The sequence below is a fragment of the Cyprinodon variegatus genome, unplaced genomic scaffold (genome assembly GCF_000732505.1).
Source record: "Cyprinodon variegatus isolate N-32 unplaced genomic scaffold, C_variegatus-1.0 Scaffold325, whole genome shotgun sequence".
Classification (NCBI taxonomy): domain Eukaryota; kingdom Metazoa; phylum Chordata; class Actinopteri; order Cyprinodontiformes; family Cyprinodontidae; genus Cyprinodon; species Cyprinodon variegatus.
In genome coordinates, this window is record NW_015150778.1 from 441,321 (window position 1) to 453,133 (window position 11,813).

Here is an 11,813-nt window from a genome sequence, read left to right on the forward strand (position 1 = left end):
GCCAGCTCCCAGATCAGCTGCTCTGATTGGTTGATGCGGCGCGTCCAGCAGCTAAAGGTAAATATTTCCAGCTCCAGCAGCTGCTGCGTTTGCAGTGCGTCAGATGCTAAGAAGCAAACAACGCGCTGCTTCAGCTGCTCAGACGCGCTGCGGGACGTTTTGCTACACATTCAACCATTGACTTTGCATGTAAACTAGCTAGTCCTGCTGCCTCTGCTGCTTTAGGTCTGAACGTAGCATTAGACACAGCAGGAAAACCCTTTTTTGTATAATTTTTAACATGGATGAATAAACACCTCATTTTATTTCTGTGTTAAATTCTGTTAAAAGTAACAGATTATAAATAAAAATGTCTCCGGACCTTAACTGGTTGATGATTTCCTTTTATTCGGTTATCCCTGCCCTAATCACGCAGCAAGAATGTGAGCTGTAGCCGAGCTGCATCTGGCAGGCAAACTGTTGCTCTTCCTCAGATAATTACACGACCAAATAACTCGACCTCATCTGCGACGTGAATTATGGACAGATTAGCAGGAACTTAAAAAAAAAACAAATAGCAGCTCGCTGACCTTTTAACCTCCATTTCAATGAAACGATGATCAGCTAAATGCAGCATTTTGTGTCGGCCTGGAGTTGCTGTAGTACTGCTGTTGTTCTCTTCAGTCGCATTCTTGTTCATTCCAATGATTTTCACATCCTTTACTGACATTTTTTTGACTGTTCTTCAGTTTTTCAACCAGGACTTTTGCTGCAAAGGGTTAATCGGGGAAACTCCGGCTGCGTCTGCTTGCTACCTCTGCAGGCCCCCTTTTGTATCCCCTGCAGCACCTCCCATTCCACTTGACTAAGCGTGCACGCTCTCACAGGCACACTGATGCAGCCGAGGAGCAGGATGTGCACAGGCTGGCTGGCTGATCGATGCACACATACACACATCGCTCCATTATGGCCGCTATGTTCCATCATCTGCTCTTTCCTTCTTATAAAACACCAAAAAAAACTTCATGGCCATATGGAGCTCTGACCCCCCCCCTCATTTATAGTGTGAGCCAACAGGTCTATTGGATTTTAATGATTAGTGGACACCGGCTTCTCCATGACTCATTAGCGGCTGTCGTTTTTCTCTTGTCTATCTAATCCTCTCCTTCTGCCTCCCACCCCTTCGCCGTTTCCCCAACCTCACCAGCCTTTGTGAGAAATGAGGGCGGACATCTGCCGTCCGTCCCTCCCTCTCCTTCATCCCGCTCCAGAAGGACCACCGAAGTGGAGAGCGTCCGGCTACAGATATGGACGGCTTTCTTTGCATCTGTGCTGCCCTGCACGCTTCTGAACTCTAACGTCGTTACTTCAAAGTTTCCTTTGGTGTCTCAGAACATTTTAAGATTCTTCATGCATGTCCCTTTGGTATACTGAGGAACAACCCAAATATTTGAACATTTAATATGTAATTAAATCAAACTCCTGACCTTTTGTTCTTCATGTCTTTTGTAATTTGGATAAGCTAGATATCAGCTTTCTTCTCTCAGTAGTGGATTTCAGCTGACTAGATTCTGTTTATTAAGCTGCTTCTAGAATCTGAAGGGGATTCTCACTATATTACCAACCAACACATGACATATTTCCAACTGCCCCAAACAATGAAATAAAGATTAATTGCAATAAATAAATAAACAAAAACCTCTTTGCTGCACTTCTTATCTTAGATATTCACTCACTTCGTGTCCAGATATACACAGACCCAGCTGCTTCTTGTTTAGCAAGCTCTGCACTGGTGGCAACATGACTCTGCAGTATTTTCCTCAAGTGAAAATGGTCCTGCAACTCTGAATATCCAGAAACCTTCAACACAGAAGCTGAAACTGATCTTGAATTTCTCAAATAATACAGAAAACTGTCCTATGAGCTAAAAGAAGATGTTTTTTCTCCCTGCCTGTGAGGCAATTTCATTGCAAAAAACGGATTCAATTTTCTTGGGAAGCAATTCTTGCTCAAACAAAACATTGGTTTTCCAAAACATCTGCTCGATTTTAATAGCAACTGGATGATCAGGGGGACGATGGCGTCAGCTGCAGGAACCCCAGCTCTATTACCTGTAGTCGAGTCAAGTCGCATTGCTTACAGATGGTAGTCAGAGGTGGTGCTTTAGTACAGCAGCCTTTCTTCTGTCAGTGAGCCCTAGACCCGCTGTGGCTATAATGCCACCATCGGTGTGTGAGTGAAAGACTGATTGTGGTGCTTTAGGGTCTTCTGACTTCACAGGGTGCTAAATAAGTCCTGATTTCACAGATGTGAAGCTCTTTCCCAGCTTTTCAAGTGATGATGGTTACACCAATATGAAGTTAGCCACAAAAACAGATGGTATCTTATCTCTTTGCACAATAATCTAAAAATGTGAAGCATTGGAGGCGATTCTACCACTAAAGTTTACTTCACATACTACACTACATAGTTAGCATGGCTATCACCGCCCCTACATAGTTAGCATGGCTATCACCGCCCCTACATAGTTAGCATGGCTATCACNCTGATCTCTCTCACTGCTGAGCCGGTTCTAAACATGCAATGTGGTTCTCTGTGATGTTTTAAAGTGCTTTTTTAATAAAGTTGGATTGGATGCTATGCTGTTTGCAGGATCTAAAACAAAAACCCATCAAGTTCCATTTGGTGAGTAAATGTGCCAGAAACAAACTGGTAAACGTGTGACAGGAGGTGGGAAACTAACCTGTTGCATTTTTTCCAGGTCCAGACTGGGTCTTCCAGGCTCGCCGCTGTAGCTGTGCCGATACTTTCTATAAGGTGCAGATTGGTCAAAGTGGGTGAGAATGATGGGCCGTGTGACGGGCTGAGCCACCTGGAGCTGAAACCTCATGGGGGGCGGCTTCAGGTTGCGCGGCGGGCTGGAGCTGAACAGGACTGGGCTGGGAGAAGCCGCCAGGCAGGTGGCGCCGGGCTCAGCCAGAGGTCTGGTAGAGCCGGGGGGCGACCGGCAGCCGCAGAGGTCTCGCACTTCTTCATCGCTGGAGGCGCTGCTGTGATGGTCGCTGTGGCGCTGAGGGAAGGCCGACACCCACTTCCTGTTGTCGCCGCAGCTGATCCGCTCCAGCTCTTCCTCTGATGAGTGACGCTCCAGATTGGCATCTAGGAGGAGGCGGAGGCGTCGTAACCTCGCTGGAGAGACGGGACCCTGGTTGTGCTGCTGGCTGGTAGCCAAAGGGGTGAGGGCGCAATTTCTCCGTCTCTCTGAAGATGTTGACATAGAAAAATAAGCACGTAGAATCCCAATTTGATAGAAATATAAAAACAAAAACAAACAAAACATCTACAGAAATTTAATAAAAAATATACTAGATATTATTTGTATCATTATTTGTGAGAATATTCATGTGAACGGCCCATGTACCTCTGTCAATCTGTGCAAGCTCCTGGTTCTCGCCTTCTGAGTCATCGCTCTCTACTCCCTCTCCACTGCCATGATAAGAAATCTGGAAAAATAAGATTCAGGTTGTTATGAATGCCAGAAAAGGAAGGGGGGGGGGGTGACTAAAACTGAGCCTTCCAAAAAATCAGCATAACTGGACCAATCAAATCATCTCATGGTTTCCAGCGTCTCCCATTCTGCTTAGAAAGCTGCTGAAAAAAAGGACAAATAAGCCATCATTTCAACAACACGACGCAAGCAACCAGGAAGTCCCTTCAACTGGGGTCAAAGCTATAAAAAGATGAAATGATGTGTAAAGAGATCACCATGATAGTAATGGCATTATGCGTGCAGCGTCTTTATCAATAAAAATAAACATAACTGAATAATAATATAAATTCTGAAAGCGGCGAGGGCAAAAAACTAATTACAATTGAAGGTGAAAATAAAGCTGTAAAATGACAGGAAAGATCTAGAAGGCAAAGAGATGAATTGCTGGAGGATACTGATCATTGCTTCATACCAAGTTATTCTGACTGAAAATATTCTGGTTGCTTAAGCAACGAGTCATTTAACCCTGAAGTCGCCACTTGGATGTAGAGAGAACATCGAACGTGGAATAACCTTCAAACCAGAGAGAGGGATTTGATGATTGATATTTCCTCTAAGTGTTGGTGGGTTTGGGCACAAGGTTGCCACATCAATCAAAAGATCAACTGACAACAAGCGACTTCAGCAACTATCACAAAGTTTTCTGAGCAAGGTAGCCTTTGCAGCAGGCATGTTGGCCCTTGAGGGCCCCTGTGCTTAGAAACAGCTGATTCCCATTAATATCTGATTAACAGCTTTCTGCTGAATTGTAATGATCAGAATCAGCCGAACTGAAGCTCAGAAACACCGGAAACCTTTAGGACGGCGTCCGACTTTAGACATCAGAAACACCGGAAACCTTTAGGACGGCGTCCGACTTTAGACATGTCTGCTTTAGAGGCAGACCGCCACATCAGGCGGCTGATATCAGCGTTTTCTGTTTATACTGACATCTGCTGATACGTGTTTGCCATTCAGGAGCAATGCCTTGACATCATATGAAACGCATCCAGTTGCTGCTCCATCCGTTTGGGATCCTTTGCTAAAGGCTTTGTTTGATTTGTTAATAAATGTTTGCTTAGATTGAGACTTTTCTAACGATTACCATGTAAAGGACGAAAGAAAAAAGGAAAACTAACTTTAAAAAACTAAAATGAATAACTAATTGGCAGCACATTTCAGACTGACATCAAATAATCTGCAACTTGATCAGTTGTTCCCAAACAGTTCAAAATACTAAACAATATCCTTTCTTGCAACTCTTTTTTAATAGTAACGAATATGTGACAACATACATGGACCCTCAAACATTTAGACTAAACTGATTTAACTCTACAGCAAAAAGGATGCAAAGTTATGTCATCCTGACAATCTGTAGACCTGGTTTCCCATGACCTAAAGAGGCCTGCTCAAAATAAAAAAATCAATCCCTACTTTGCAGCAGCAGAAACAATGCAGACAGGCTGCAGTCTGCAGCGCTAAGAGTTAAGTAATGCGCCTCACGCTCTGTAATTACTACTCAGAGGCTTCGCCCAGCAGCTGCCATCTGTGCATGTGTGTGTATTCGCTTACAGTGTGTAAAACACGCTCGTCTCTCTGAAGCTCCTCAGAAAGTGTGAAAAGGGGGAACAGGAGCCAGAGCTGCAAATCCCAACCAACCCAAGGCTGCATTCAAATGATATTAAAGGAAACTCCACTGTTTGGTTTAGCAGCTTCTTCAGCAAAGCTCTGTCTGTTTCCACAGTCCTGCTGTCTCACAGAAAAGTTTAAACTTCCTTTTTTATGTGGGAAATCTGAGTTAATACAACTCTGCATGTTGATAAAGCTGGTAAAATGAATCCTGTGTGAGTCATGTCAGAATAAAGAAGAGATCAGAAGATGTCTGGAAACTTAGTTTAATGAATCCTCAACTTTAAAAGATAAGGAACTCAACGTTTCAAACTCCTTTCACGTCAAAACGAAATACTTTAGAATGTTTAGGATTCTCAGTCAGATTCAAAGCATAAAAATTAAAGTTTCCCATCTGTGAGATTTCTCAGACTTATATAAAATTCACTAAAATAGAGGGAATTCTTTATCACACCATCTATTAAAACTAAACAACCCAACGAATGTGATGGAGGCAATGTGGCACGGCTGACGCCAACCATGCACGTGTTTTCTGGAAATGCATTTAAATTAAACCTTTCTGGTCTTCTATCCACCTCACGCTGTGCAAAGTTCTGTTGTATTCTGTCATTTACTTTTACCACCATGTATCTGGGCCTTATGTCTAAAGTGAAAATAAGATGATCAATATTTGGTTAAGATATTACTGTCAGCTGGGAGGAAAGCAATTATCCAAACCCAGCGGATGGACATTGATGGAAATATTCACTATGGAAAGAATGACTTTGATTTTAAGATTGAAAAAAGCTCAATTTAAAGAAAAAAGGGAAAAATGGATAACATATAAATTAGCCTTGGAAACTGTCTGACTTTAGTATCATGACAACTGGCTGTTTGAGGTTCGAGGGTTCATTTTGTTTTGGTTTCGTTCCTTGCTGCTGCTCAGGAGGCTGACATCAGTGCAGTGTTTCTTTTATTGTCAAAAACAATAAAGATAAAAGTGAAAAACAAAGTTTAGCATCGGTGCATGGCAGATATATGTACAGCGGCCATGTTTCCAATGTCATTTAAGGATGTGCAAAAATAGATCATTACATTAAAAAATCAGGATGGATTCTATAAAGAAGTAAAGTAATAGTGAAACACGTCTGTCTGAGTGCAGGGAATGACTTTTTGGCTCACGCTAAATCTCAACTATAAATTACAATTGTTTTTAATGACGACGTTTCTAAAACAAAAGAGCAGGAAAGAAACAAAATGACAATCATGGCTGGAACATTTCTAACTGTCTTCAATGAGCCGTTGTTTTGTTTACCATATATAGAGCTTTATTCCACAGAGCAATCACTGTGTGACCAGACAGAAAGCTGACAGCAATGATTTGGTGTTTCCTCGGCCCTGGGGAATCACCGCAAAGGCTGCTGTCAATGGATCAGAGTTCTGTACAATGTGGGTCTCACTGTAGTAATAAAGCATCTCAAGCTCTTTAAAGGACTAGATCACATCAATCTATGGTAGAACCAAAACATAATGAAATTAATTTACGAGTGTTTTCGCCATGGCAACCATTAAAAAATGCAAGTAAACTGCAGAAAATACAAAGCCTATTTCTTTCACATTTGCAGCATCATAAACCATCAGGGAATTCTACCAATGAGCTTCCACAAGAGCAGGGACTGTTTGCTGAACTTTGCATGTGTTGTTCAGTGACCCACATCTGATAATGTTTCTGCTCTGGCACAGTTTCACAGTTCGCTGCAACACAAAACAAGATCCTGCCTAACTGACAGTAAGCTCATGGTTAGACAGGTTGGAAAAAGCTCTGATAGTGCAGCTGCCAGAGAGAAGATCAGCAGCTTCACTTGGCTTACAGGTACATCTGATCAAATTAGCCCAAAGGCAATTTAAGATCATGTTAGATGGAATTACACATTCAAATCATTGTTCCACACATTTTCCTTCCACTAAACTTTCCATGAATATCTTTAAAGGGAGCAATCTGAACGTAGAGCATCTTTGAACCTCTATAACATACCGTCCAGGTAGGAGGAGATCATCGGCTGCAGTCAGCTATAGTCACTATTATTCTGTGTGCCGTTATGTAAGACGTGCAGTTTTCTCAGTCTAAGTAGAAACAAACATTTAATATATATCTGTGAAAATAATTTCTATGGTTTGTAAATTAGGATTAGAAGGATTTTCATACATTTATTGCCAAAGAAGAAGGCAACAAAATGAAGAACAGTAAACTGACTATTTGCAGAGCATTCAACAGCTGCATTGTGACATCATCACCTGACGTTAGGAAACTTAATGCGACTCAAATGCAGAAAGAGAAATGGGGCGGGCAAGACTGCACTAAAAGCAGGACGTGTTCTTTAATCTTTACTCATATTTCACAGACATCTTGTCTCCTGAAATGAGCCTCGCTGGTTGAACCAAAAGGATAAGCAGCTTTTCTCCATGTTTCTGCCAAACTGGACATATGTGTTAGAAATATCCCAAAGTATTCCATCTGTGACAGAAGTTGCTTTTATTTAGATTTATAACGCAGTAAGTGTAAATCCATCCCGTTTCTGTCCCTTCACCCCCGTTAGAGCGTTTTCTACCTCCCTTTCTGTGCATAAAAGGGAAACTTCATTCATAGTTAAGATCAGTATTGCATCTGTTTGTAGCAGTCAGGGATTCATCTGTTGAATCTGAAACGTGTGATTTTCTCCCGATCTTATGATCCCTGATCGGGAGGTGTTTGTGAGAGGCCCTTGTTACCCCCCCCTGTATACTACACTGGGCAGGACGCACGATGAGGCTGAAACTCGGCCTAATCCCAAAAATTCTCCAACAACTGGAGAATCGGCCCAAAAAGAGAAAAAAATTGCACAGTGTATGCCCGCCTTTAGGTGATCGACGGCTACCCTTACCCTAATCTGGAATACTTCCTTAAAACCAAACTGTAATGTGTAATATAAAATCCTCAGAAATATCACACAATTCAATTTAAATCTGTTCTGGATTAAAGACAGGTTTAGCTATGTTTACAGGACGATCTTTTATTTCCTGGTGGATCATCTAAGCAAGTGGTCCTCATAACTGTCAATCATTCTGGTGATATGTTTACGTAAGGCCGTCCTATGTGCTCGTCTTGTTAGCTATCTCTATCTGGTCATGCGCTCTTTCAGGCGTATATCTGTGGTGAGCTACGCTTTCAGACAGTCAATGAAGCTCATCTTTCTACCAGCGGTTCTTTGAAAGTTGCCGAGGGCCGTAAGAGAAAAAGTGTTGACAAAGTGTATGAGAAGAAAAGAAAGGCCTCAGAAGAAGCAGATATATCCCAGAATGCTTTGCGCAGAGAGCTCCCTTCACAAAGGATTATGGGATTTGCTGTCACAGCGGCCCGCTGACGCCAAAGGCTGTCGCTACCCGACAGATGCGACTAATAACAAAGATGGTGCCGGCACCGCGTGGTGGAGGAGGAGTTACGTGACCAACGGGAGCAAAGAGCATCTGTCAGTTCACTGAGTTTGCTATAAATAATATAATCTCCAGAACGGGTACATGGTTGTCCATGTGCATTTATGTTAATGCACGTCTTTTAAAACATTCACGAAACTCCTCCATAAAACCTTTAAGTAATCCAAACAGCCGATCAGATTAGAAATGTGTCATGTAAACATGTCAGTCTCAATATTCAGATTGGATTCAGCATCAGAATGAAGTTATAATCTGACAGAGAGGGGCGGGTTTATGCTGATTGATGATCTGATCGGCATGTAAACACTTAACAAGTTAGTCTGCAATCCAAGTCAGTATCCTGCATTTCCACTCCAAGTGGGTAGATGGCAGCAGTAGATTTCATTTGGTATGTTTACATCACACATTCTTAGTCCGATCTGCCGTTTTATTTCAATTACTTATGTCAATATAAATGGTACAATCTGATTATTTGATTTTTTTTGGTCCCGACACATTTGTAAAACTATGTGCATGTAAACATGGGTTTTGTGACGTTTTATTTCCGTTATTCATTTGAATACTTATCATGAAAAGTAACTCAGCTTATAGTGATAACAGATTTATTTAATACCTGGGTAACATTTTATGAAGGTACACGGTTCTTTCTAGGTAAGAGCAAATAAATAAATAATAATAATAATAAATAGGGGACAAAATTATCTCAGTTTAAATTTTTTTCTGTGTTTGGCAGAACCTGTGATCTGATAATGTTTAGTACAATTGTTCATATTTTTGTACCTTTTACTCAAGCTTGCAACTATTCTAGTTCATTGCAAGTATCTTCATTATGCCACCGTGGGCTTTCTATAAAAACCTTGCTCAGATAAAAGGTCAATCATTTATCAGATTTAAAGGAATACAAATTTAACTTTTTTTATCCATGCATGCCAACTTGGACAAAGAGATCTGTGTTTATATGTCAACAACAGTTGAATGAAATCCTTGTCAACCAACAACCTGCATCACTGAGCAACTTGGATAAGCTGGATCAATGGCAATGTCAAAGCGTGCTCACAGCACCACGTTCACACATATCAGCTTTGCTCCGTCCTTCCAAGAGGACACCGACTCTGCCTCGCAGAAAGCACAAGGTCACAGACGGTGGATTTCTTTTTCTCCTGCACCCATGTGCATTTTAACTCAACTTTTTGATCACCTCGGTCTCCTTGGCAACCGTATGAAGCCCAAACTCCAAGTTAATCCCCAGAAACTAGAACAGAAGCCTATAATTAGGAGAGATTGACCATTGCTTTGCCGTCTTTACCAAAAATACTTTCAACAACATCAAAAGGAATCTAGTGTACTAAGCCAGGCTAGGTGAAGAAATATGGGCTCACTTAAGGAGCAACACCAAATCAGTGGAAGTATTTGGAAAATATGCTAGCTCTCTCTGCTGGAAGTCATTTTATACATCTCCAGATAAAATGCCTGAATAAACGAGCTCTGCATGGAGAGATGATGATTTCAAACTGAGATACAGAATAAACAAGGGTCTAAAACTGCTTTAGACATTGCCTCATGCAAATCTGCCTCTAACAAAGTGCTGCATTTGTGCACCAGAAGTAGCGAGGAAAGATTAAATTGCACGAGCATGCAGGAGTTGTAATGCATAGCTCTGATGTATAGAGTATCCTTTCACAGTGCTGATAAAGAGCTGGCATTAATATTCTCGCCCCAGGTCAAGCCTGTATGGAAATAAATTGTCCTTTTTCTAAAGTAATGCTTTCAAACTTGTTTGTTTTAATCCACTTTTTTCATCTGTTTGCAGTTTGGTTGGACGTACACAAATGAAAGTCTTCTACATGGGGTACAACACTCAGAAAGTAGATTTAAAGAAATTTTGGAATCTATACTAATAAACTTCAAAACCTAAACTTTGTAGTTGCAGCACAAACATTGGATTGACTTGCTTTAGTGGATTGTTTTTATTCTAATCTGCAATATCTTTTTAGAATCAAGGTCGATTTAAGATGAAGGATGTGAAGGTAAAGAACAGTAGTAGAGTCCTTGAATAAACTCTCAGCAGCCAATCTTGGTCTATTGACTAATTTTATATCAGCTGCACAGGGAGCCAACCCTCGAGAGGGGATGTCCCAATCCAGTATAGATATTGGTCTGATACCAGGGGAAAAAAAAAACTAATATTGGATTATATCAGCCTGCACCTCTTTATTGTCATGATATGAGGCAAGACAGGAGAAGCTATTCCAGTTGGAAAACCAAACTTCCCTTTATTTTCAGGAACATCCTGTAACAACATACAACTCCTGTCATTCCTTATGTCACTCTAGTTTCCTAGAGCTCCCCCAGTGGTCAGGAAGCCAAACTACCAATACTGTAGACATAGAACAGAAACCAATCTCACAACACTTATATTGCTGATAAAAACACAACGCTTCTGTCTTAAATTTATCTTATCCAATGGGTAAATTCTTTCTCATGCCTCTTGATGTTGACCATTGCTCTCTGCTTGAGTAATATCACTTGATAAAACCTTTTAAACTTGTAACACTACACAATAAGTAATACAAGTCTGTATGATTCATGCTGATGGTGTATCAGGTCAATATCAGCATTGCTGATTTCTAAAATGTGTAACATAGCCATTGTATCAGAAATGCAAAAGTTGTGACGGGACATCCCTACCCAGCCATGTTTTGTTGTCTTTTTATTGACAAAAAATGTTGCCTTTTCCTCGGTTTATGATGTACCAAACATGGAGTTTCGTAAAGGTTTTTTCAACGTTTACGACTGTAAATAAGCTGAAGGCTAGACTATATAGGCTGCTACAGCTCCCAGTCTGTCAGTGTAAGGCGGCATACCCTTAACACTGCCTAAAGTCGTAGGGAAGTCATATTTGAATCTCAAATCATTCTGGCTTAAAGATTTATGTAAATGTACTCTTTATAAGATGATATTGTCCCAAAATTTTGAAAATTTCTATAAAAAAAAAAAATCCTTTCTTAAAATCTGTGTTTTTCCGTTATCTTCTTCAGGCCAGTTAGTTCTACGTCAGCCTGAACACCTAAATTCGGCCAATCATATATCAACGGTCATCTGTCAATCAAATGTTTTTAGTCATAGCATCTTGATTCATATGTCACAGCTAATATACGCAACGGTTGAAACCAGAATCCTTTCCTTTCCCATTGAGTTGCGTCCCAGTGTTCACGGGGATGGACGT

The 11,813-nt window shown here is 41.0% G+C and overlaps 1 protein-coding gene across 1 annotated transcript in view; it reads right to left on the reverse strand.

Annotated features, from left to right (window-relative positions):
• Nucleotides 1-11,813, reverse strand: part of LOC107091101 — a 27,490-nt gene that overhangs the window by 9,775 nt on the left and 5,902 nt on the right. Inside the window, exons 2-3 of the mRNA XM_015384852.1 lie at nt 3,401-3,482; nt 2,723-3,240 (exon numbers count right to left, since the gene is read on the reverse strand). Coding sequence (XP_015240338.1) covers nt 2,723-3,240; nt 3,401-3,482 — 600 coding nt within the window. The remainder of the gene's footprint in view (nt 1-2,722; nt 3,241-3,400; nt 3,483-11,813) is intronic.